Source organism: Rattus norvegicus, chromosome 1 (genome assembly GCF_021556685.1).
Source record: "Rattus norvegicus strain SHRSP/BbbUtx chromosome 1, alternate assembly SHRSP_T2T, whole genome shotgun sequence".
NCBI classification, from domain to species: Eukaryota; Metazoa; Chordata; class Mammalia; order Rodentia; family Muridae; genus Rattus; species Rattus norvegicus.
In genome coordinates, this window is record NC_141534.1 from 28,314,261 (window position 1) to 28,340,662 (window position 26,402).

General features: G+C 42.0%; 1 protein-coding gene across 40 annotated transcripts in view; it reads left to right on the plus strand.

Moving 5' to 3' along the window:
- Positions 1-26,402, plus strand: part of Trmt11 (tRNA methyltransferase 11) — a 197,588-nt gene that overhangs the window by 47,762 nt on the left and 123,424 nt on the right. For 15 of the 40 annotated variants that reach the window (XR_015634105.1, XM_087578888.1, XM_087579015.1 and 12 more), the window contains one exon: positions 7,249-7,873. The exons of 7 other annotated variants lie outside the window; for them this stretch is intronic. Coding sequence is in view for 28 of the 33 variants with exons in the window: in XM_087578888.1 (XP_087435014.1) it covers positions 7,249-7,389 (141 nt within the window). In the remaining 5 variants the exon portion in view is untranslated. Of the gene's footprint in view, positions 1-542; positions 3,058-6,710; positions 6,789-7,248; positions 7,878-20,681; positions 20,836-26,402 lie in introns of those variants that run through there. 18 more of the 40 variants (XR_015634093.1, XR_015634071.1, XM_087578833.1 and 15 more) reach the window with 4 other exon arrangements.

Below are 26,402 nucleotides of genomic sequence, written 5' to 3' on the forward strand. Positions count from 1 at the left end.
GGATAATTGGGGCAAAGGTGATGGACTCAAGGATGACTTCCGAGAAATGTAGATTGGGATGACCCAATAGCTGTTTTTCCTGGGTATGTTTATGTCCCCCTTTCTTCTTTCTGTAAGAGCCATCCACCATAAGGCTCCACTTCCTTCATTACTGTGAGCCTCCCGCTGCCTTGTCTGCTTCTGTATGTTCTCCTTCCCTCTCGTTTCCTGGACAGGAGGCCAAGTCATCTTTCAGGAAGAGAATAATAGCGAAAATCTAGTTCTTAAATTGTATTGGTAACTGCGGAGTTCAGAGTTAAGTTACAGATACTGGGACAACATCTGCATCGCCCTGATCTGTTCGTGGTACCCTCCTTAGGTGTAGTTGGTGCCGCTTTATCTTCTTGTCCCGTGCGCCTTAACCTTCAGTCTCTTCCAGGTTCCTAATGGACTCGCTTTTCTCCATTTCCAGTTTCTTTACATTGAGTCTTGCCTCTGAAGGTTTATAAAGTTTACCTTATTCTGCAGCTCTCATGTAAGTGTCCTTTCCTTTATATTCCCAGGGTTGCCATCTCATCCCACCATTTAATACCAGTGTGCTTGGAGGTGTGTCATGGATGTCTTTCTGCCCCCAGGATCTGTGAATGCCTTTCCTCACTATATACGAGCGTATATGGAACCGTTTAGTATATATGGAACTGTTTAGGGTATGTGGAACTGTTAGTTTAGTATATGTAGAACCGTCTAGCATATATGGGACTGTGTAGTATATATGGAACTGCCTAGTGTATATGGTACTATCTGATGTATATGGGACTGTCTAGTGTGTATTGAACTGTCTAGCATATATGTGTGATGTTTTGCATATGCTTAACCTTGTTGGAGGAAGTGTGTCACTGTGGGGTAGGCTTGGAGACCCTCCTAGCTGCCTGGGGATGCTCAGACTGTTCCTGGCTTACTTCGGGTGAAGATGTAGAACTTAGCTCCTCCTTCACCACGCCTGCCTGGATGCTGCCATGCTCTCACCTTGATGATAATGGACTGAACCTCTAAACCTGTAAGCCAGCTCCAATTAAATCTTGTTCTTTATAAAACTTGCATTGGTCATGGTGACTGTTCACAGCAATAAAACCAGAAGTTGGTACCATGAGTGGGGTATTGCTGTGATAGGCCTTACCATGCTTTTGTTTGGAAGAATGTGGATTTGGGGACTTTGGATTCGGAAAGCAGTAGAATGCTTTAATTTGTTACTGGGAGTGATTTGAATTGTGCAGGCCTGGCCCAAGAGGTTTCAGAGGAGAAGAATTTCGGTATGTGCTGTAAAGACTGCTATTGTGGTATTTTGGTGAAGAATGTGGCTGCTTTTTGCCCTTTTCTGAAGAGTCTGCCTGAGGCTAAGGTTAAAAACTCAGATTAATTAAATTGACAAAGAAAGTCTCAGAAGCACCCATCATAGATTTTGTTCTCTATCATGAAGAGCATTTTAATTGAAAAAGGAAAAATACAAAAATATGGTTCAAGTATTAAAGGGATACCTGGAAGTGAAATGGAGCTGAATCCTGTGCTCAAGGATATTAAATTGAATTAAGGGAGTAATGACCTTGGGGCAAGATTCTACCCAGGTCCAGGCAATTTAGTACAAACCTTTAATCTCTGGAAACAGGCACACAGATCTCTAAATTCAAGATCAGTCTACAGAGCAAGATTCAGGACAGCCAAGCTTAGGCAGTGAAGGAGTTAGAAAAGAGGAAGCTAGTGATAATGTAATAGAACAAGGAGGCCATGTTCCAGCTCCCGCAAGCAGCAGAACTCAGCAGCTTCAGCCATGTGTCTCTGGCTTTATAGTCAAGAGGAGGAGACTACTGGGAAAATTGACGCTGGTTAGCTGGAGCTAAGAAAGAGATCAGCATCACTGAGGTGCAATCTTCTTGGAAGTGGGTTTTGAGAGCTGTGTTCCAGAGATGCCTAGGTTGTACCTCGTGCTGTGGCTGGACTTGGTAATGTGTAAGAGTCACCCAGGTGGTACTGGTTTTGAAGCCACGAAGAGGTCATGAAGGGCAGCTGAGGCTGGGCACTGTGAGAGGCCGTGGAAGGCCATTGGTGAAGGTGCACCCTCAGTTGCAGTTGATGGCCCAGGACTTGAAGGGGTCAGGCAAAGGACTTGAGGCTTGGCATCATGAAGAGAGCCTGTGAGAGGCTATTGGTGAAGCCTCGATGCAACAGAAGACCCCAGTGTATTGAAGACGCCACTACCATGGGATGATCACCAAGAACAACAGCAACAGTGTAGTGTGGATCAACCTGAAGTTAAACTGCTACAGAGGGCAGAGCTGGAGAAGTGAAGCCAGCCCTTTGGAGGATCATGTGTGGATCCCAGACATTGAAACAAAGTGTTACATTGAAGCTGTCTTGGAGACCCAGAGATGTTAAAGATGCCAGAGCCCAGGGCTATCTACTGAGGAAAGCTGATAACAGGGAGTGGAGAAACTCAGGAGAAAGAAATTTGTCATAGTCAACAAATATGAAAAAGGAGTTGAAGATCTGAAGACCACTTTGACATCAGACATGGAGATGGCAGAGGTTGAAGTTTGCCCAACTGGTTGCCTGTCTTAATTTGGGGATTACAGTTAAGTGATTGGATGGATCTTGGAAGAGACTTTGAACTTTGAACTTTTAACATTGTTACTGCTATAGACTATGGGGACTATGGTAGTTCAACCAAATGTACTTTTTTATTATGCTAAGTTTAGGTATGGCCTCCATAGACTCATGTGTTTGAACAAGCCTGGGGGGGAGTGGAATGTGATTTTTGCATATGCTTGACCCAGGGAGTGGCACTGTTAGAAGGTGTGGCCTTGTTGGAGGAAGTGTGTCATTTGGGGGTGGGCTTGGAGACCCTCCTCCTAGCTGCCTGAGGATGCTCAGTCTTCCTGGCTTCCTTCTGGTGAAGATGTAGAACTCAGCTCCTCCTGCACCATGCCTGCCTGGATGCTGCCCTGCTCCCACCTTGATGATAATGGACTGAACCTCTGAACCTGTAAGCCAGACCCAATTAAATGTTGTCCTTTATAAAGCTTACATTGGTCATGGTGTCTGTTCACAGCAATAAGACCCTAACTAAGACAATATGGGACTGTCTAGTATAAATGGAACTGTCAATTATATATGGGACTGTCTAGTGTATATGGGACTGTCTAACTGTCTAGTGTATATTGGACTATCTAATGCTTATTGAACTGTTTAGTGATTATTTGGGTCTCCTTGTTTAAAATAAACATAATGAACAATATTTAAACCATTTTAAGGAGGAGTAGGAATAGGTAATTAGGGCTAGCCTGAAGTTTTCTGTTGGAAATAAACCAAATTTTACCATTAGTTTACTCTTTAAGTCACTGGAACAGACTATTTTAGTCCTGTTATATCTAGTAGGCCTTACCTCCTGTGTAAAACAAACCAGAAGCAGCTGAAGTGGAAAACTTCCCATCTTTGCCTTCTTAAGGAGGAAGTGAGGGAAGAAAGTGCAAACTTCTAAGGGAAGGCCAAAATTAAGAACATTTTACCTGAGTGTTTCCAGCAAAGAATTTTTACTTCCTTCTCAGCCTAAACAGTGTTCCATATTTTTGAGATGCACTATTAAAGATATGTTCTTTTTATTATTCAGAATGTCCTTCCTTCTACTTTAAATGGCAATTTCAAGTGTTACTACATGATATGTAGTTTCTTTTCTTGACAATTTATTTTCCTTTAAATTCCAATACAAAGTTATAAGTACCTGATACACTTTCTTTTCAATGTCCTTTAAGTTCTATTTGATGCTGCCATTTAATGTAGACCTAAGTTACACAAAGTTTCCAGTTACCTAGGTGTGTTGAGGCTGTAACACTTGCGTGCTGGAGGCAGAGGCAGGGGGATGGAGAGTTTGAGAGCAGCCTGGGCTGTAAGTAGTGACACTCTGCCTCAGCTGTGCTGGAGACAGTACAGCACACACAGTTCCCATGACTGTGGGCTACTTTGTGTGCTTTTCCTTTCTCCTTCTACAGAAGGACTTGCTTTTCACCCAGATGAGTGGCATCACTTCAGAATCTAAAGTGTGTGTGTGTGTGTTCTTAGCTCTGCATCATTCTTTATGGATGAAACGACATGCACTCGTGATAATACTGTCTAGCTGGACCATCCTGGCTGTAGGAGGGCTGTGAGATGGAAGGTGTCTTGAACAGTCAAGACTTTGCAGCAAATGAAGCAGGATGCGCCTGAGAGTCAGGTGTGCGGTCTTCACAGCTGGAAATGCTTCCCGTCTACATCAGGAAATGCCATGAAGAAGAACTGTCAGCTTTAGCCAGCAGAGGGTAGTGTATGCACGAAAGTGAACCAGACTTGTGAGGCTCCTTCGGCAAGTGTGTTAGAATTCCTAGATGGAGTATGTTTAGAATTAGCAGTTCTGATAGGACAGTGGTTACGAGGTTCTGTCCAAAGGCTGAGACCTAAAGTGTGTGCTACCATAACGTTGCTGTCCAGGAGGAATGGTCTTTGAATGTCAGACTCCATTTTGAAGGACCCACTAATCTACCACGTCATCTATATGTGTTAGTAGAACAGCTAGTTTTTAAAAAGGACAGAAGAATAATTAAAAAGTATTGCGCCTTTGATGTGTGACTTAGGCAGCAGCCTGGCAGTGCTGGTTCCCAGCTGTGTGCCTCGTGGCAGATTTTTCAAGCTCTTTCAATCTGTTTTCCTATCTCCAAAACACAGATGAAAAGAATGCAGAAAATTAAATAATTACTGTAGACAAGACCCAGTTGATAACAAATACATAACAAATACGTAGTAGTTCTTTTATGAATGAATCGCCTTTCTTGAACATTTACAGGTGCTGATTGTCTTTGAAAGCCGAGAGGTGTGAGAGCCGTTGGTTTCTGTGTTTGCCTCCTGAGCTTAATTAGTGGTTGAGAAATGACAGGAGGCAATAGTGTAATCAGATGCAAGTTTTATTTAAGGAGGAGGAGCTACGAGAAAACAGCAGCCTTTCAAGGGAAGGCAGTTGTTTCTCTTTGACTCCTACTCCTACCAACAGCATCACTACTTCTGCAGTGGGCAGTGGGCAGTGGGGCCTTACTCCCCATCTCCACAGCTTTCACTTTTGCTGCCTCCCGGCTGTGACTTTTTACTTGATATGCTTGCAGTATTTCATGTTCATTAGAAATTTACCGAATCGTGGTTCTGCAGTGCATAAACGTTACCATAATTGATTGCCGTAGGTGGCTTGGTACTGTGAGAAAAACGACATTTTTCTGCTCACAGTTTTTTTTTTTTTTTTTTTTTTGAACCTATATTGATTGTTGAAAATACTGGTGTGACGTTTTCATCCATGCCTGTACTCAGTTTATGCCTATACTCAGTTAGATCACCTCCGTTCTGAGTCAAAGACCAGACAGGCTTGAATGAATGAAGAAGATCAAAGACTGTTGCTTTCAGAGAAGCACGTTGGCCTTCAAGATACCGAGTTTAAAAAAAAAAAAAAAAAGATAAGACAACAAAACAGAAGCCTACCCTGCAGCTGTTCCTGATGGAAACGAGGCAGTGTGAATAGAGGAGAGTAAGGGGTACAATATGCAGACTTGGATGTCATCACCCATGTAGGCTACCTAAAAGGAACTTGAAAAACTGATGGGCAAGGAGAGAAAGGGAAAACAAATTGAATCGGCTGCTTATTTTGAACTGTAGTGACATCATTCTATGCGGCATTTCTATGTGTTCATAGATGTTAGGAGGAACCCTTTTCAATCAGGACATTGCCACAGAGGTGGGAATTTTAGCCAGAGTCCCTGAACATCTGGCTTACCTCAGAGCAAGACTTACTGCTGCAAGGTCCCCGGCTGCTCAGGGAATTCGGAGCCTTGGATCCCAAGAGTTCTGTAATGTTGTGTTTCACAGTTGGGGGATAGTTGGTTTTGAAAGTAGATATTTGAGCACAAGACTCATCTCATCCATTTATCCAATACAGATCTCTCCATTTCTCAGGATCTGAGGAGAATGAGCCTTTTCCCTGAGCTGCTAGTATTTCACTGGCTAATGATCCTATCGATTGTCTGGTGGCTATATGCCTTTGCTGCCTTGTTTCTATGGCTCTGAGGAAAATACATCTTGCCCTTAGTGCTCAGAGTTCTTTTTGAGCCTATATTGATTGTTGAAAATACTGGTGTGACATTTTCATCCATGCCTGTACTCAGTTTGGTCACTTCCTCTCTATGTTATCAGTTTACCTTACTCATCTCTAGTTCAGTGATAATCTATTTGCCAAGCTATGTCTTTGCTCCATGAAGGAAGCCCTTACCTTCGCCCTGCTTGACAGATTCATGTTGGAAGCTGGGGTGAGAGGGGTACTGACTTACACTGTGGTGTTCTGCATTTCTCTTCTGCCTGTCCTCGACCCAGGTGCAGGAAGGTGAACACAGGTAACCGGTGTATTTTGAGAGGTCTATTGTGACTATGGGAGCCAAAAGGAGAAGAGTGGGCAGGAAGGCAGAGCTGGGAGGGGCCTGTAGCCAGCGTTTGATTCTTGCACCAATGAAGAAAAGCAAGAAGGCATTCAGCGAAGTGATATATGAATTACAGTGAATGTGTAATTGAATTGAATTTAAAGAAATACACAGGAAATGAAGCTTTGTTTCTACTTTGGTTTCTATTTCTACTTGAAATGGCTTGTGAGATTGAGTCCAAAACTCATGTTTCAGGTTTCTGTCAGTCTCCTCTACCTACCTAATCCAGAATGCATGAGGCATTCTAACCCAGATTGACCATTTCAGTGCCCAGTGAGTATCCAAGTTCCAGTCCTTATTTATCTGTGACAGCTACAGGTATGGAACTCCCTAGTCACCTTGTATCTGCATCTCTTGTGTTGGAATCTGTTGTGCTAAAGAAATGTGGATAAAGTTTGATGTTTTGTGCAGTTATATGACATTATAAACTGCCACAGTTTCTTGGCATATCCCTTTTTTCTTGATTAGAAGCTTCTTTGGTATTATCCATGGCCCAGATGATTTCAGGGAATGACAAGATGGTTGTAGTCTAGTCATGTTCTCTTTGTTCAGTGCGGTGAAGTGATGTCACTTGGAATTCCCAAGTACCAATCAGACACAGGGTGTGTATTCACACTGTAAAGCCAAACAAATATATTGTGACTTTGCTTAGAGAGTGACTAGCGTGGTTACAAGACCCTAACTGAAGAAATAGCTTCCATGTCTTTCTATTTTATATGCTCTATCATTGCAGAACCCGGACGAGTATTCACGACTGCTGAGTGATCATTTTCTGCCATACCAAGGACATAATTCTTTCCGTGAGAAATATTTTAGTGGCGTGACAAAAAGAATTGCCACGGAAGAACAGTGTAGCCACGAAGGAAAGCTCTGACACTGGCCATCGGGAAAGGAGGAGTGTTTTATAAAGAGGCTTCAGATGTGGATGTGTATGATTTAAAAACCTGCGCTGATTTACAATTTTTATATAAATAATGGCTATTATTCAAAAGTGAATAATTTCAAAATGGTCTTTGTTTTAGAGACTATTTTGGTGCATGACTTTTTTTTTTTTTTTCCAGAGCTGAGGACCGAACCCAGGGCCTTGCGCTTGCTAGGCAAGCGCTCTACCACTGAGCTAAATCCCCAACCCTAGAGACTATTTTGATGTATATGTCTTTTGAACCTTGTTAAGTGTCAGGGACTGATACATATAGACAAAGTATTTATATTTTTTACAAAGAAAATATTGTATCTACCAGATATATGATAGGCAATTAATAGTGATTTAGAATTTACTCATCTTTGTAAATTTGGTTTGACTTTTGGTTGTAACTTTTTTCATTGACACCAATAAACTTTACTGGGAATTTCTAAAAGTTATGTGATACTCAGAATTTCTCATCTCATCTCATAGAGAGCTTTGAGGAAAGTGAATGTTTAACCATAAATCACATATTGGCCATAACAGTGGCCACGCTAAGGCCTGAGAACTGAAGATTCCAACCCCAGGACCTCCACAGGGGCCCCTGTGCTTCTGAAGGCATCTGCACCTTGGATTTCCTCTTGCATTCCTAAAGCTTGACTGTGTTGGTCAAGTTAACTAACTACTTTCAATTTTTGGTTGAGAAGGTTACTGACAGTTAAAAAAGCAAGAACAATAGCTCAAGTCCCTGACGGCCACCTAAGGCGTTAAGTCTGGTGGGCACTCACTGAAACAGAAGCCGTGTTTTTCTTGAAGGAAAACGTAGCTGAATCCGAATGATGTTCACGGAAAGATGTTCTTGGCAAGGCACTGCGCCCGTTAATTCTAGCTTTCTCTTCTGCTGGTCATGCACCTCAGTGAGGTGGTGGTAAATGGATGCTTCCTTTCTAACCAGAGGCTATTTTATTTGTGTTGTTGTTATTGTCATTACCATTGTCTTTATTGCACTGTGACTTCGGGGTTTAATGAACTTACTGTATTAACTTACATGGCTTAGGAGCCACAAACAACCAGTGCCACAAGGAGGCCAGGCGTTGGGCTGTGCTTCTCTTGACACGTGCACACGATTTCTGCACGTCTAAAACCTTTGTTGGTCGGTTTGGGTTTCTGGATGGTATTTGTGGTTCGCTAGGGGAGATCTAAAAGTGTTCCTAGGCGATTTATTTGCAGTATTTCTCTTACACATGGCCTTACTTTAAAGTTTTTGATGATATATGGGGGGTGGGTATGAAATCCGAAGCTGACTCAATTGGAATATGAGGTTTTTATTTTAATCTCTTTTTTTGTGGATTGTCTCAAAACTTAAACTAAATAAGTTCTAGAAATTCACAATATTTTTAGTCTCTCTGTCCATAAAAATGAAATCATAGTAAGAATAATCAAATTATTTTTATTATTATTAATTGAAACTTTCTGATATCAGTTCTTCCAGCCGTGAAGTTTATTATATTTTTTATTAGTAAGTTCAGCTTCCCATTCCTGAAGTGCCTCTCAGAGTTTAAATATATATAATTGCTCTGGAGTTGACACTTGTAAGTGATGAAGAAACTCGTGCCTTCTAATCAATTTTTCTTTTAAGATACAGGGCTTCAGTGATCTCTCTCTTTAAAATTTTTATTTCAGCTGTGCAGTGGTGGTACACAACTTTAATCTCAGCACTCAGGAGGCAGGAGCAGGTGGATCTCTGTGAGTTTGAGGCCAGCTTGGTCTACAGAGGGAAATCTAGAACAGACAGGGAAGGCTACATGAAGAAACCCTCTCTCAAAAAAAAAAAAAAAAAAAAAAAAAAAAAAACAAAAAAAACCCAAAAATCAAAAAAACCCAAAAACAAAATATTGCCCTCAAACTTTCTTACCTAAAAACAGAGCCTTTATTCTACATAAGTTACAGGTCATTTTGTTTGGTAGATGAGCTCTTCTTCCTGGAGGGCAGCAGTAGGTGGTCTGTGGACTGGCCTACTTAGTGTTTATAATATGACAAAGTATATAATTTTATTTCTGGCATATATTAAATAGCCATAAAATCCAGATGCTTACCTCAGTGGTGTCTCATCAGAAGCACCCCCTTCTAGTTCATTTTTGTTGAGTAGTTCTCTTCCCTGTGATAGCTGTGAGGAAATAGTGGAGTAGGTGGTCTTGGGTTTGTTTAGCCAACGTGGCTAGATGATTTCTTTCTTTTCTTTCTTTTTTTTTTTTTTAGTTTAAAATCTGGTAAATTTTCTCAACCTCTTCCTGCCCAGCAAGAGTCTGTTTTGAGCCAATTTGCCACTAGTTTCCTTATGACTAACTCTTTAAATACATGGACTGAGCAATAAAATAGCTTGAGGCTTTTGGCTCTGGGAGGTAACTCTGGACTTCTACTTCTTCCCCTTTGAGAAAACTCTGAAATCTTGAAATCTGCTAAGTATGTTTAAAATAAATAGTGATTCTAATTATAAGCTATGTTAAACTTGAGGCACAAAGACTGAGTTAATGTTCCTGACTCTTGTACTGGGTGTGTTATTTAATTTGATTGAAAATTTGAGTTTTGACACATAGAAACATCTTTTAAGGTATTATGTTCTATACTCAGTATACATTGGAAGCAGGAGAAACTTTCTTTTAACACTAGGAGATTAGCTGTTACTGTTATATAGGCTTATATAGGCAACTCTGTCCTTTGAATAACATACCTTTTATACTGGGCAAACTTCTAGCATGTCGTGCTGGAAATACCAAGTACTAAGAGATGGAATACGTCTTAATGTTTATTTATTTAAAATTAGAAGTGGCTGTTGAGAAATACCTTTCTATGCTGTTTTAGTATATTTTTATATGATGTGTTTATGTATGTGTGTGTGTATATATACATATACATATATATATCTATATATATATATGGTGTGTGCACGTGTGTTACGTGTGGTTATGTATGGCGTGCAGGAGATCCTTGGGTGTTGGCCCATGTCTTCCAGTTTGCTTGAGACAGTCTCCTCGTTTGTGCCAGCATTTGTATGTTAAGCTGGCTGGCCTTGAATCTCTTCTGGAGTCTTCTGTTAGCTCCTCCTATCCTGGTTTAGGAGAACTGGGATTACAAACAGCTCCTAACCTAACCCGAGCTTTATGTGGGTCCTGTGTATTTGAACTCTGGTCTTTACACTCTTCTGGTAAGCACTTTACCCACAGAGCCTCTTCAGACTTCCAGTGGTTCTTACAGTTAAAACACACACACATAAAAACCTTTGTAGGTAAAGCTGAGTGTTGTGAAATTCAGGCACTATGAGGGGGAAATGGAGGTTGTGTTAGCAAGGAAACGGTTGACCTTATTCCCGACCTTTCTAAACAAAAAGAATAAATTACATTGAAATGAAAACCTTGGCTTTTTTTTTTTTCCGCAAGAATATGGTTTTGCTCCATTACAGAGATACGTAGAAAACTAAACACTTTGCAAGAAGCATTACCCCCTTAGGATCGTGTTCACAGACTAAGGGAGGTTCATTTCCAACTCACCCCTCCCATTCTTCTCAGATATTTATCAAGTATGTGGTTTGTAATCCAAACAAAAAAAAGGGGCCTTAATCCAGAACATACACATGGACACAAAAACACTAGACTGATGGTGTTTGTCCTTTACTAAAACATGGAGATTTTCTCTAAAACAGTGCAGTTTGCACATATAAAGTCTCGGGTGTAAAGAACTGTAATGGAATGATAAACATATCTGTGATTCTATTTAGCCATAGAATCAGAGAAACAGCACATTCCTGTCTGTCCTTTGGGGTGAACAAACTTAGAACCCTACTTTCCCCTTCAAAGAGGTCTGCCTCAGGATGCGCATATGTTTCCTTGTGTGGAAAAAGCACATTGACATTTACACATAATTGAGGCCAACCCAGAATTTGGCTCTTATCCCTTTATTCATAAGGCTTTGTCCACAGGCTCTTAAGAGGATGGAGTTTAGTTCTTATGGTAGTCTCTTAAGAAACTCGAGTCATGGAACAAAATAGAACTTAATATAGATTGTTATGATATACCAGCTTCCTTTATGTGGCTGAACCCCAGTTTCTTGGGATATTGGTCTGTGCTTGGTTTATTTTTGTTGTAAAATTTGAACGTTCTTACTCAGTTAATCATGCTGTAACCTTATTGAACTGAATTGCCCGAAAGAGATCTGCATTGACATTTTAGTCTATAGCTTTAGAATCTCCCCTGTTAGTCAAGTCTCCCAACCTGACTAAGGGTTTACTAGAAAAACTCCATTTTGGTTTATTGGTTGTTAACCATGATTAGCTGGGCCTGTGGGTGATGTTAGGCAAATTAAAAGGAAAAAAGGAGAAAAGAGGAAATGTCAAAGGGACTTCAGATATTGGCATTGTGCTTTGATAGCCTTAGAAGATATAAATTTCTTGAAGTTCAGCGTCAAAATGGTCAGAATTGGCTGAGTGAAGGCTAAAATCTGTGAGCCTCTTAATGTTTGTGGAACCCACTAACTACACATACAACTAGTATTTTTGAGGCCGAGACAGGAGGATCATGGGTTTGACGTCAGCTTGGGGTCATAGTGAAATCTGGTCTCAGAAATGAAACAACATGAACTGAATATTTCACCACAAAATGGAGTTCATTTCCTGCAACAGCAAGTTGGCTCTCAGGGTTTGGGGAGCAATGTGGGTTTTGTTGTTATTTGCATTTTTCTGTAACATACACTTATTGAGAAGCAATTTCCCACGAAACTCTTAGATTCTCTTTCATTCTAAGTGAGGCACTGGGTACCTGGGCCATAGTGAGCGGAGAGTCTAAAAGTGAGGGTTTTTTTCTTCTAGCTTCATCTACAACCCACAGACAAAAGTCAAGTATACATCAAGTCTTGGAAAATAGTGTCTTCTCCCTAGAGTAGAAGCACAATGGATTAAAAAAAAAGAGAGAGAGAGAGAGACTAATCTAAATGTACTGGCTGGTTTTGTGTGTCAACTTGACACAAGCTGGAGTTATCACAGAGAAAGGAGCCTCTCTTGAGGAAATGCCTCCATGAGATCCACCTGTAAGGCATTTTCTCAACTAGTGATCAAGGGGGGAGGGCCCAGGCCATTGTGAGTGGTCCCATCCCTGGGCTGGTAGTCCTGAGTTCTATAAGAAAGCAGGCTGAGCAAGCCAGGGGAAGCAAGCCAGTAAGCAGCACCCTCCATGGCCTCTGCATCAGCTCCTGATTCCAAGTTCCTGCCCTGTGTGAGTTCCAGTCCTGACTTTCTTTGGCGATGAACAAGAATGTGGAAGAGTAAGCTGAATAAACCCTTTCCTCCCCAACTTGCTTCTTGGTCATGATGTTTTGTGCAGGAATAGAAACCCTGACTAAGACACTAAGTTCACATGTTTTCTTTTGTAATAAAACCTACCACATATACAAGTAGCTATCTGAACATGTTGAGCCCACCACCTTAATATTACACTGATTCTCATGCTGCTTGCTGGACATGCATTACAAATTCTGTCCGTGACTCAAGAGGCTCATATCTTTTGCCAGCATCAGTGAAACAGGCTGTTAACTACTGGACTTCAAAAATCTCGAACCCCTTATATAGTTCTTAACAGTTGGTCTAGGAACGCCTACCAGGTCAACCTATTCACAAAGTACTCTTCACTGCCTATTGATGAGTGTGGCGGTTTGAATAAGAATGGTCCCCATAGACTCACAAATTTGAATGCTTGGTTACTGGGGAGTGATGGCACTTTTAAGGGGTATGGCCTTCCTGAAGTAGGTATGATCTTGGAGGAAGTATGCCACTGAGGGTGGAGTTTGGGGTTTCTTTCTTTAAAAAGACTTATTTATTTTTATTTATGTGAGTACACTGTAGCTGTCTTGAGACACACACCAGAAGAGGGCATTGGATCCCATTACAGATGGTTGCGAGCCACCTTGTGGTTGCTGGGAATTGAACTCAGGACCTCTGGAAGAGGAGTCAGTGCTCTTAACCACTGAGCCACCTCTCCAGCCTGAGTTTGGGGTTTCTAATGCTCAAGCCAGGCCCAGTGTTTTTCTCTCTTCTACTGCCTGACATACAGTTGTAGAACTCTTGGCTCCTTCTCCATCATCATGGCTACCTGTATGCTGCCATGCTTCCTGCCATGGCAATAATGGAATAAAGGAATGAAGTTGTAAGCCAGTCCCGATTAACTGTTTCCCTTTCTAAGAGTTGCCATGGTCATAGTGTCTTTTCACAGCAGTGGAAACCCTAGCTAAGACAAAGAGTGAGATAATAATTGCGTGTCAAATACCCAGAAGTAGCCTGAGAACCCTAAGACCTAAGGGGTTCCCATTTCTTTGCAGTTCATGTCCTGTGGTTGGGGCTGGTGTGATGTTGCCTTGGTAATTTCCTCAGTGGTCTGGTTAGCTCCAGGTTCCTTCCACTGAGACAAGATAAAATCTGAGTGAGCTGGAGGTCCACCTTTAGGTCACTCACACTTAAACACAGTAAGCACAAAAAAGGAAAGGTTATGATCTAAGAGGCAGAAACTAGGCAAGTTGTTAATACTCTGGTCATCTTCCCTAGGAGACAAGGTAGCCGGGTGCACATGGCTCATTAAGGAAGCATGGCAACAGCTGGGCTCTATGGCTCAGCCCTTCTGGCTGTTTTTTATGCCACTCAAAGAAAGAGTCAGAGATGTAAATACAAGTTGCATGTTTTTCTTCCCTATGGGTTCTTGCCATTGGAGAGCTTTGACCTTTTAGGGACATGCCCTTGAAACAAACTCCTGGGAGAAGAAATAGGTGAGGGATTTATTCTGTTAGTAGTCACCTCAGTTGGTGATTTCTCCTGCATTTGAGACCTAACAGTCTGCTTTTGTTCCTCATGGACTTTACAGTGCCTTTGAAGGTGGGATAGCAGAATGAGAAACTGACCCAAAGTTCTCACAGTCCCGCTACCCTAAGAGACTGCTCTGCTTCTCTGCTATAAACAGGTAACAGCTCAATGGACTTTGCCCTCTGTAATAGGGCAAGGTGCTGATTAAAATGAATCCCTAAAACAGAAAAGGTTCACAGCACTAAAATGGATATCATCATATGCTTCCGCCCTTGGCAGAACAGCATTGTAGAAACATCCTCCCTTTCCTTTCTCCCTTTCTTCATCCCATCCCCGTTCTTGTTTTCCTTTTAAAATTTTATTTATTTGTTTGTTTATTTTTGAGCTAGAAACAGCTGTCATTATTTCAAATAGAGCAGGGATGAAGACTTGCATACTGACATTCTTATTTCTCATACTTTAACCTGGCCTGAGTTTAAGGAAATTACTAGGGGTGGGACTAATATAATAGTCATTGACTATATATATTATCAATGACCTTATGTACTCAGATAGGGAATCCTGGAAGGAAACAGAAGTTTCTTCAACAGGCAGAACTCCAGATTTCTCAGTCCTGCCCAGTGCCCTTTTCAGTAGTCTAGTGGTACTTTGCCTTAGTGTTTCAGTGTTTCTGTGAGAAAGCTACCCTGTAAGATTTAATGGCACTCATGTGGCTTCTAAAGTAGGAACAGATGCAGATGCTAGAACTGTCCAGGTCATGCTCTAGAGATCCATTCCCTGAAGAGACTTACTAGCATCTGTAATTTGGCCATCACCAACCAGATGTATCTAACCAATTACCAGGACCTGTCTTGGGAGGAGACATGGCAACACACCCACAGTTACAGACAGGACACAGTGTAGATTTTGTATTTCTGATGCACCAGTTACCATTTGATACCAGACTTGGGAGTTCTCCTTGCCTTGTGGTGAGTGACACCAGGCTGCATGGGGAGTGTTTCCCTCATGCTCATGGAAAATTGATTACTTCTAAATGTTGCTTGCTCCTCAGAGTTATTGGTCTGTGTCATTACTGCTGACATCTTCTCAGATTACAGTGGCGTTGCTCCAGTCTGATCAGCCATACTACCTTGGTGTCGGCGCCTGCACCGACACGGTACCGAGAATCGGGCGAAAGCCTGTGGGATTAAAGAAACACACACACACACACACACACACACACACACACACACACACACACACACACAGGTTATCGTGTCAAGCCAGGAGAGGAAGAGAGAGAGAGAGAGAGAGAGAGAGAGAGAGAAAGAGAGAGAGAGAGGAGAGAGAAGAGAGAGAGGAGGAGGAGAGGAGGAGTCTCCTGTAGCTTTATTCACCACTTATATACCCAAGTTCTCCAGGTAGAAAATATCTAGGAAGCACAGTGGGAAACCCTGGCTCGTGACTACCTGGCTTGTGACTTCGGTAACAAAAGACCGACTATGAGACCTGAATAAATTAGGGAGAAATCCGAGAAGACCAGCCTAAATCTCCAGGATAAAGGCTGAGAAAGCAAAAGGCAGGAGTAAATTGACCACCGGCCAGGTGTGGCCTAGGTGTGTCGGTTCCACATGCATCAGCCGGGCTCAGCAGGGGTCATGCAGTGGAGACACCGGGTGTTTACTCAGGAGATACTTGGTATTTTCTTCCTGTGCCTTAAATTCATGGGAAAGGCTTTTGTCCAACAATCTCAAGACTTTATAGCAGTAATCTTAACTGTGGCCATACAGTCACAAGGCGGCCAGGCCCAAATCCAATACGGCTCTCTACACCTTGGTTCTTGAAACTAATTAATTTCATGTGTTTGGCCTTCTGGACCATTTGGTATGACAGTGTGTCTTAGTCAGGTTTCTATTCCTGCACAAACATCATGACCAAGAAGCAAGTTGGGCAATGCCAACCAACCAGAGCTTCCAGGGACTAAGCCACTACCCAAAGACTATATACATGGACTGACCCTGGGCTCCAACCTCATAGGTAGCAATGAATAGCCTAGTAAGAGCACCAGTGGAAGGGGAAGCCCTTGGTCCTACTAAGACTGAACCCCCAGTGAACATGATTGTTGTGGGGAGGGAGGTAATGGGGGGAGGATGGGGAGGGGAACACCCATATAGAAGGGGAGGGAGAGGGGTTAGGGGATGTTGGCCCAGAAACCAGGAAAGGGAATAACAATCGAAATGTAAATAAGAAATACTCAAGTTAATAAAGAAAAAAAAAAAAGAAAGAAAGAAAGAAAAAAAAGAAAAAGAAAAGAAGCAAGTTGGGGAGGAAAGGGTTTATTCAGCTTACACTTCCACTGTAGAACTAGAGTTTCATAAAGGTTGCTCATTGTCAGAGTCCGGATGTGCAGGGCCGGACGTGCCTGAGGGAGAGCCAGAGATAGGACTTGCCAAACCAGCTATCAGCCCCAAGGACATTGATCATCTGTAGCCACCCCCTCCCCTTCCTTCACCCCCCTGAGTGAGATGAGCCACCCTACCTGCCTGCCGAGCTGCTAGAGAGCACGTACTCCTTGCTGATGTAATTTCGAGCCGAAAGTAACTGTGCACCATTTGAATTGACCAATCATGTGTAACCGCGTGAATGCCCCTAACCTCCCCTATATAAACCCCCGAGTTTGGAAGCTCGGGGTCGATTCCTCTGTCTCCTGTGTGAGATACGTGTCGACCCGGGATCCCGCTAAGACCCGGGATCTCGTTAATAAAAGCTACCTCTTGCTGTTACATCAAGAATGGCTACTCGTGATTTCTGGGGGCACCCCACCCCGCGATCGGAGCGAGAGACGCGGCTCCCCGTTTAGGGGTACGCTCTTTCACCACATTGCAGTTCATCACCAAAGGAAATGTCAGGACTGGAACTTAAGCAGGTCAGGAAGCAGGAGCTGATGCAAAGGCCATGGAGGGATGTTACTTACTGGCTTGCCTCCCCTGGCTTGCTCAGCTTGGTCTGTTATAGAACCCAAGATTACCAGCCCAGGGACGGAGTACCCAGAATGGGCTGGGTCTATCCCCCCTTGATCACTTGAGAAAATGCCTTACAGATGGGTCTCATGGAGGCATTTTCTCAACTGAGGCTCCTTTCTCTGTGATAACTTCAGCTTATGTCAAATTGACACACAAAACCAGCCAATACACACTGGTAAACATTTTATTGCAAAAACCACTCCACCATGGGCAGATAGTCAAGGTGTTTGATTGACTTTTCATGTTCTCTGCTGTCCACAGGCATCTGGAATTTTTGAACTTTGTAAATTTGCTGTTTGTTCTGTGTTTTCCTTGGTACAGTCATCAAGACTCAGACCATTGTCCCAAAGTTAGCCCTGAATAATGTAGTGTTTTTTTTTTCTTTTTCTTTTGTCAGACACTTTATCTTTCAACTGATACGGTGTTTGTAGCTTGATTTTCGAGCTGAAATCTTCCCTCTAAACCATGGTCCAAGTGGAAAATAGGGACAACTTGGTGGGAAAGAATTTCTTTCTCTGACATGCTTCATCTATTGCTGTTGAAGCAAGAAAAATCAATATTGCAGTTGATTGCAGGCCTTTAAACAAATTCTTTTAATATATCCTAATGGGGCTATTTTTTCCCTATATCAGGTGTGTGTATTACTTGATTAAATGTATTAAATGGTGTTATTTGTTGTTTTTTCTTCTTTTCTTTTAAAGACAGGGTCACACTTTGTACCTCAGTGTGGTTTTGATTTAACTTTAACTGTGTAGCCCAGAATGCTCTTGAACTTATGATTCTCCTGTCCCAGTTACCCAAGTGCTAGAGCGACCTCTGTGTGCTGCCCTGGCTGGCCCCAGCTTCTGTTTACCTGTTCTAAAGCCGATGTGTTGGTGTTTGTTTAGTGCCTATTGGAGTTCCACACATGGGTTCAAATCATCCCTGACGCACATGCAGCCTCCTCGGAGAGATGAAATTTATGCATAAACACAAAGCAAAACGAAATGTCAATGAAACCAATGAAAACCACTCTGTATGTAGTGGTTTAGGAAGACAGGATATAAGAATAGAAGCAGGGATGTTGAGGCTAGGAGGATAGCTCAATTTTAGTAGATCCTCGGTATTCCATCCTCAATACGATACAGGAAAAGGAGAAGGACAAGGACAAGGATAAGGTAGAGGAAGAAGAGGTAGGCAGCAAGAAGGGAAGATGACTGGTCTAAAGGTTGACAAAGTTCTCCGGTTTATAGAGCCATCTGAGTTAGAAAGCACTAGAAGGGTTTGGATGAAGATATGTTTAGAAGGGGCCAAGGTACTCTGAGGTTAGGGCATGGCAGTGCATCATGGTAGGAAGTGCATGGTTAAGGGAACCTGCTCTTTTTACAGAGGTCCAGAAGTAAGGAGAGAAAGGGGCAGCGTTCCAATATCTCCTTCAAGGGTATATGCCCAGCAATCTAATTTCCTCCGGTTAATAGGCCCTGCAGGTTAAATGTGCAACCATTTTCCCCAGTGTCCCATACCAGGAACAAATTCTATAGCACATGTCCGTTAATAGAAAATGATGTATCAAAGCAAAGACTAGAGTCAGATGGTGCCAAGCCTTGGCTTGGAGAGGGGTTCCTGAGAGAAGGGATGTATGAGAGTAGCAAAACAAACACGTTGAAGTCAAATTATAGGTTATAAGCTGAGTGCCTATGTTCTGCTGGAAACAACTTTCCAGATTAGATTGCTCTCTCTCTCTCTCTCCCTCCCCCCTCCCCTCCCCTCCCCTCCCCTCCCCTCCCTTCCTCTTCTCTTCTCTTCTCTTCTCTTCTCTTCTCTTCTCTTCTCTTCTCTTTTCTTCGATTCTCTCTTCTCTATTTCTACATGAGATCTGTGTTCTGCATGAGACAGCTTTCTTTTGCTATTCTAAAAAACTCTCTGGATAGTTCATCTCTTGTAGATCAAAAGCCTAGTCTTTTATTTGCATATCAATTCGGTCTTTACCTCAAGTTACTCTTTGATTATTCCATGAATCAGCATCCCCTGACTCCACCCCCTTGATTCTTAGAAGGAGGCAGCAATCACATTATTATTTTTTTAACATTGCAGAATAATTCAGAGATACTCTGGCCTTTGTTAAACGCAGACAATAAGATTTCTGGATGGAATCCCACCCTTAAATTATCATTCCTACCATTCCTGGGCCTGGACCTAAACTCCCTCTGTCCCAGACTGATATTGAACTGAGGAATCTGCCTCAGTGAGACCCTTTTTGAGACATTAACTACACCCTCGCCTCCCGGACTCATGCTATCTCTGATCATCATGGAGTTATTAACCTTGGCAGAGAAAACATCCCTTGAAGAAGACACACACACACACACACACACACACACACACACACACACACACCCTTGCTCAGCAACTGTTAACAGTTGTGGTTGCCCTGCTGGCTCTATTCCAGGGGTGGGAACTACGTAACTCATTTTTTTACATGGCCAAGATGGACTCAGCAAGATGGTGATTGCTGGATGGAAAAGAAGTAGAAACGTCTTGTATGGATGTTTCTCTGTAAGTCTTAGGGTTCATTCTCTGGCGTTTTTCTCCCTTCATGATATATGTGCTTGGCAAAGGGATTGACATGATTCAATACTCATGAGACCAGATCGGGAGATTTCAAGTTTATTACAAGAAATTTATGTTACCAATGAGAAGAAACTTTACTGCAACACTTGAAGTTGCTGAGAAGGCTAGTCTTGGGGTGATGCTTTTCTGACTGAAATGGATGGTGGGCAAACTCCATTAATTTATATAAGTGAGTGATATATCATGGAGTCAGGGCTTAAACTATCAAGTTGTTGCTGCGTCTAAGAAAAATCTGCTACTGAAATACACAGGCCACCAGTGTTTAGAGTCAGGATACAGGGGAAAACAGTTTTCTTCCTTTTCTTATTTCTACAAAATTAAAAATATAACACCTATTCTTTCCTACTTAAAGTGTTATATAATAGGTTCTGGGCACCAACATAAAAATTATAGAGTCAGTCACAATATGGGAACATTTTTCATTAAGTGGTTTCATTTTTTTTTATTAATTAGAAGTGTTGGGCTAAAAACAATCTTAATTCTTCCTCCCTTATTTATATATCCATGTGCATGTGGCAGAATTCATGGCAACATCTTTCCAGCTGTGGACTAGCCCAAAGCCTTTTCTGAATCTCCTACTAACTTGGATTAAAACTGATTAGTTAAAAGCTACACGCAGAGCTGCTTCCAGAAATGTCACAAGGTCCTTTGACATTTAATTCTGCAGCCTTATCTTTGGGAGAAAAATAAACAAATAAAAGTCCTTTTGATCTAGCATTTGTTAGCTTGTCTTCTTCCTTAGCTTTTGAGAAACAGATCAAGAACTTTAAAAACAGCTCAACCTTGTATTTTGCCTGAAATCTGGCTTTCAGAAGTTAAGCAAAAGACTGTTCATGGTAATACGTGGATCCCAAGGGGATGCTGTGCAATGTGGAAAAGAAGACATATCCCCCTTCCCATGGATCGTGTGGCCCAGAAAGCTCAGTCCTACAGCGAGGAACTTCATCCAACACAGTGGAGCCTAAGGTTAGTCCTGGAAGCCTATCAAGATAATTTCTCAGTAATGAGTTAGACAGTCTGTCCTCAGTGAGATTACAGCCTGAAAAACAGATGTGGGAAACAAAATAAAATAGAGTGGTGACTCCTTCCACAGAGCAAATCCCTGGTGATGTAAAGCTGCAGCCAACTACGTTCAACTGTAGTACAGTGCAGCAGCCATGTTTTTCTGACATTCAACATCCAGGCCTTTGCTAACCTTAGAGATATGACTCGCCTGAGGTTAGCCAATTCCTAAAAGGTAGATTTACCTTCTTTGCTGTGTCTTTCCTATATACTCTGTAACATTCCACCTCCTTTAACATTTAATAGGGACCTCTATTTCCCTAGTGTAATCACTCTGCAGACAAATATAAGGCAAGTAGGAAGAGTGACTACATTTCAGCATCTGCTAAAACTCTTTATAGTGCATGAGTGAGCGTGTGTATATTCTCATATGTGTGGCACCTGTATGTATGGATGTGCTTATGAAGTCCTGAAGTCTCTTCCTTGATCATTCTTCACTTTATTGATGCAGGTCCCTTGCTGAACAAAGGTTTTTACCAATACTCATTAGTCCAGCTAGCCAACCTGTAACAAGGATTACCTGTCTCTGCCTACAGAATTCTAGGATTATAGGGTGTTGTCACATCTTTTTACATGAGTTCTGCAGATCTAAATTCTAGTCTTTATAGGTGCATGTTAAGTACTTTATCCATTGAGTCAGCTAGCAAATTCCCAAGTTCTAAAATCTAGGTAAACTCTTCAAACTGATTCTATGTCTGTTTATTTTCCTTTGCCTGTCCTTTTACATGGAAGCAATAACCTCTTCCTTCCTTCCTTCCTTCCTTCCTTCCTTCCTTCCTTCCTTTCTTCCTTTCTTTCTTTCTTATCTTTCCTTCCAGGCTTATTGCTTCTGTGTCCATGTATTGCAACCTGACCCACCTCTCAAGACCTGTATATAATAAATTGTCTTTCTACACTTGATCTTAGCCAAAAGGCCGAGAAGCGATAAATTGTCTTTCTGATGGCAACATTTTTCTGGTCAATTGGCCAGGCCATACCTGATGAAGAATAAAACCTGCATTTAAAAAGTGGGAGAGGATTAGGTCAAGAGAAGGTTGTATCTAACCTCCCAAAGAAAAAGTGAAATTGTCAGTTAATGTGAGACATTAAAGCCAGGCAGGAAGGAGTTCTAGGCATAAAGAACAATGGTGTCTAGATATACACAATTAATTGTTAAGTAGTTGTGTGTTTGAAATTAAATGTGTTCATGAAGAGAAGAAATGAAGCAGAAGCCACTCTGCCTGGATCAGAAAGGATTTATATGCATGCTGTATATGTTATGTTAGTAGTGTATGCATATATGATGTATATGTCTATGTTAGTGGTGTTGACCTGACAGAATCTAGAATGATCCAGGGGGATACCTGTAGGGTTTATCGTTAATGGTTGAATTGAGAACACCTGCCTACTGTGGACGATGGCATCTTCTCCTGGATGGCATCTTGGATTGTGTCAGTGAACAAGAGAATCGAGCAGCAGCATTTATGTGTATGCTCCTTTATCTGTGGTGCAATATAACCACCCATTTCGAGCTCCTGCTGCCTTGATTTCCCCACCATGATAGACTATATGCTCAAACTGTGGGCTAAAACAAACCTTTTCTATATTAAGTTTCTTTTGTCAGGATATTTTTCTCACAGCAACAGAAATGTAACCAAGAGATCCTGTTACAAAAATTTGCTCATAATCAGGGAAATTCACTCCCTATAGCATTCCTACCCTGTGTTGTTGTCACAGCTCTTAGGGAAACTTGAACTTCTTTCAAAATGGTGTCCTGGCTGAAGTGCCCGCCTTCCACACTGAAGGCCTCCTGTAGAGCTGTTGGTTGGTAACTTTGCCACTGCTCTGAAGTCTGTTTCATCTCCCATTTTAGGTCACAGTTCATGACCTCTTCTGTACTTCATGTGCCACATACTTAGATCTGCCTGGAGCAAAGCATCACCACCTTGGTGCTTTTGTGTCCCATCTGTAAAGTTTTCCTTGATTCTCAGTGTGACTGTGTAAAGATTTCTTGAGGAATTGTGACAGAAACCTCCTGACCCTGACTGACAGATAACTTGCTCCAGAGCCAAGAAACAGTCTGAAATTGGCCTCCTATAAGGAAGAAATGGTTTTTATTGATTTGCTCTTCTCACAGAGCTGACAGTATAGGCCTGCAGAAGAGCAAGCTGAGGAAAATAAAGATGGTGGCTTGCCAGCTCATGCTTGTCTTTCTCTCTCTCTCTCCAAGGAAGAACACAAACACTGTCTCAGGGAGTTGCTTCTCCAATCTCAGACAAATGAGCTGTTTCAGTGTCAGGATTTTGAAATCCTGCTGATATACATACCTAAAGGGTATTTTGCTGATCAATCTCCAGTGATTTGTCATAAATGAAAAAATAGACTGTGTTGCCTGTTTTAGCACTCGGCCATGAGGACCATAGTGACTTCAGATGCCCTAGCGTCCAGCCTTTCTTCTTCCCAGGTCCTTCAAGGAACCTATCAAGAGCAGCCAGACTGTTTCCAGTCACCATATTTGGTGACTTCTCCACACCTTTACTGATGAGGCTGAGAGGGGTAGGGAAGAGCCCTCTTCTCCTTGTTTGTTCTGCTATGTCTCCTTCACCTTTCTCTGTTTCCCTTGCTGGCTCTTCTTGAAAGAACCAGAGTTAGGGCCAATCTGGGGCCAGTGGGGAAATTCCCACCACAAACCTCTGAGCATAAGGATCCCTCCTTTCCAGGAGGAAATAAAGCTCCCTGGAACAGCTGCAAGCCAAACTGTCACACAAAGCTACCTGTGGTTTCCAATCAACACCCACCTCCCAACCCCCACTTGGGAAAGTCTTGAACAATATACTGAGCCGATCTGAAAGTTGCTTTGATCCACCAAATGCACATAGTACCCTGCCTAGTTACCGTTGTGCAAATTTTGCCCCCAATGGTTTGAATTCTATGTAATTCTTTGTTAGAGTCTGCTCAGGGTTGTCTCCCCTAGAAGTGAATTGACCCCAACATGTCAGAATTAAACTACTCTTGCTTTTGCATTGATCACTGCCTCTGTGCATCTCATTCAAGAGGTCCTGGAAGAGGTTCAATTCAGACCTCACATTCTCACCAAGACTGTGCTGTCACCACATTCAAACCAGGACCTAAGACTAAATGGAACATGTGTTTCTTAGACAGGTACAGACAATTTTGTTTTAAAAAATATAATTATTCTGCACATCATTAGTGGCACTTTTAAAAGCAAACAAGGATCTTAGCAAGATGGTGGTTATTAATACTCACTGTTCATACGGAGATTCCTAGGTTCAGTTCCCAGCCACATCAGAGAATTCACAAGTAATTGTAACTCTAGTTCCAGATGACCCCACTGCCTTCTGAAGAAACTTGTATACGTGTGGTGCATAGAAATTCACAAAGGCATACCTATATAAAAATACATAATAAGTAAATAAATGTTAAAAATTAGATTTTCTCATGTTGTTTTCTGAATAGTACACTGAGTAAATGTGGGAGTAGTAAAGGAAGTTTAATATAACATTTTCTTTTGTGTATGTTACTTCTCTTTAAGCCTAAATTATTTTCTTTTAATGTTCCTTTTCGTGCCTGTAAAGTTTCACTACAATGTCTTCATGCTCCTTCAGTGACCCATAAAGCTCTACAAGTCTCTTTGTAAAGTTTAAGTTATGTTTTTGAATAGGCAATATGTTTACATGGCTTAAGATTCAAAACAATTCAAAAGTAGGCCTGGAGTAAAGAACAAATTCATTTGCCTTTCCACTTCCCTAACCTAGTGGGCTGGCCACCATCTTCTTTGTCTGGAGAGAACCACTGTCTTACATGTCTTAGCTCAATGCCAAGTAATATCTAGCTCAAATATGAAGCTAAGATTGCAGCTTTCATGTAGAAGCAAGGACCAAGACAAGGACTAAGCTGACACATCCCAACAAAGCAAGGTACTCAACTCATCTCTGCTATTATTTGTGGTCCTTAACAGTAGAACACTCTTCCCTTTGCTATCTTCTTTGGAATAAAAATCTCTAGCGATCTGAGCATGATGGCCCATGCTTTTAATCCCAGCACTTAGAAGGCAGAGGAGGGGAGGATCTCTGTGAGTTCAAGGCCAGCCTGAACTATAAAGCAAGTTACAGGACAGCCAGGGCTACACCGAGAAGCCCTGTCTTGGGGGGAAAGGAGAGAATAACTTATTAAAAACAATTTATGAAGACCAAGGATGAGAAAACCCAAGCCCTGGTATTATGCCCACCAGGCAAAAATCTGAGGAAGTAATTATTCAAGATGTTTCCTAAGATCATTTTCATTTGATTTCAATGTTTCCATCACTGGAAGACACTGTTGATTCCAAAAGAGAAGTGGAAAAGCTTGGTTTGTTGCCTGTATGTTTTCAGATCTTTTCTGGGTTCTGTCACCACCTCCCTTGAAGTGGGACCTTCACTTTTACCTAAGCAAAAGAATGATATCTTTTCTGTAGCTGTCTGCCTGTCTTTTGGGTCAGCAGCAGTTTACTTCCTGGCGGCCTGGTGCCTCTGTGGCTTGTAGAGTGGTTTCCCATCCACTAAAGATAGGGCCGATGTGTGAGTTGGGAGAAAATACCATTGTGGGGCTCTAGGCCTGAAGTCACAGAGTCCTTGGGCAGAGCTAGTCATTTACTTCAGAGGATGTTGTACTTGGAGAAGGAATGCAGACCCTGAAGTGTTGTTAAGTGTGCACGTGTGAGGTGAACTGCTCTGATGGCCAGGGTCTGGAGCCCTGGTTATCCACAGGAGATAGGAAACGAGGTCTGAAGATAACAGAGACTCTCAGGTCTGCAGGCCTGCACCTGGCCTCAAAATTCGCTAGGAAGAAAAGCTTCCACTCTGCTGCGTTTTCACATTTTTACCTTGCATGATAGATAATTACAGAAGGGTTGGAGGCTCACTTAATCAATGAATCCTCCTGCAATTTCATCAAAGGAACCTTGATCTTATGACATTTACAGTGCCTACCTTTTGGAAAGTGGCAGTTGTTATTATTCACTGAGAATCAATAAGTAAACTTATTTTGCACATTGTTTTCCCTTCACAAAACAGCCTTAAGCATAGCCCAGGATATGCTTGGATAATCCTTGAACTCCCTTTGTCTTCAGAATGGGACACTCTCTGGAGAGTGTATTTTGGTGAACTGCATTATCTGTCTGGGGGCACTGTCTTTAGAAATCTCTTAGCTGCTCTCTTCAGAAATCTCAGGAGATACTTAGAGTATTTCATTGATTGAAAGGCATTTAGGTGTTTTGGTTTTTCGTTTGTTTCTTTTGTAAATGTTGAATTAAGTCTGAATGTTTTTGAACAGTCTGTCTCTGAAAGTAATCGTACTAATTGAAGAGCCAGACTGGTTTGCTGGACACTTGATTTGTTGTAGCTCTGTGGCTTGTCTTATCTTTGAGTCCTCAACATGGAGACAAGATGTGCTGAGGAAGAGGACCCGCTTCATCCTTCAGTTTATTCTCTAGG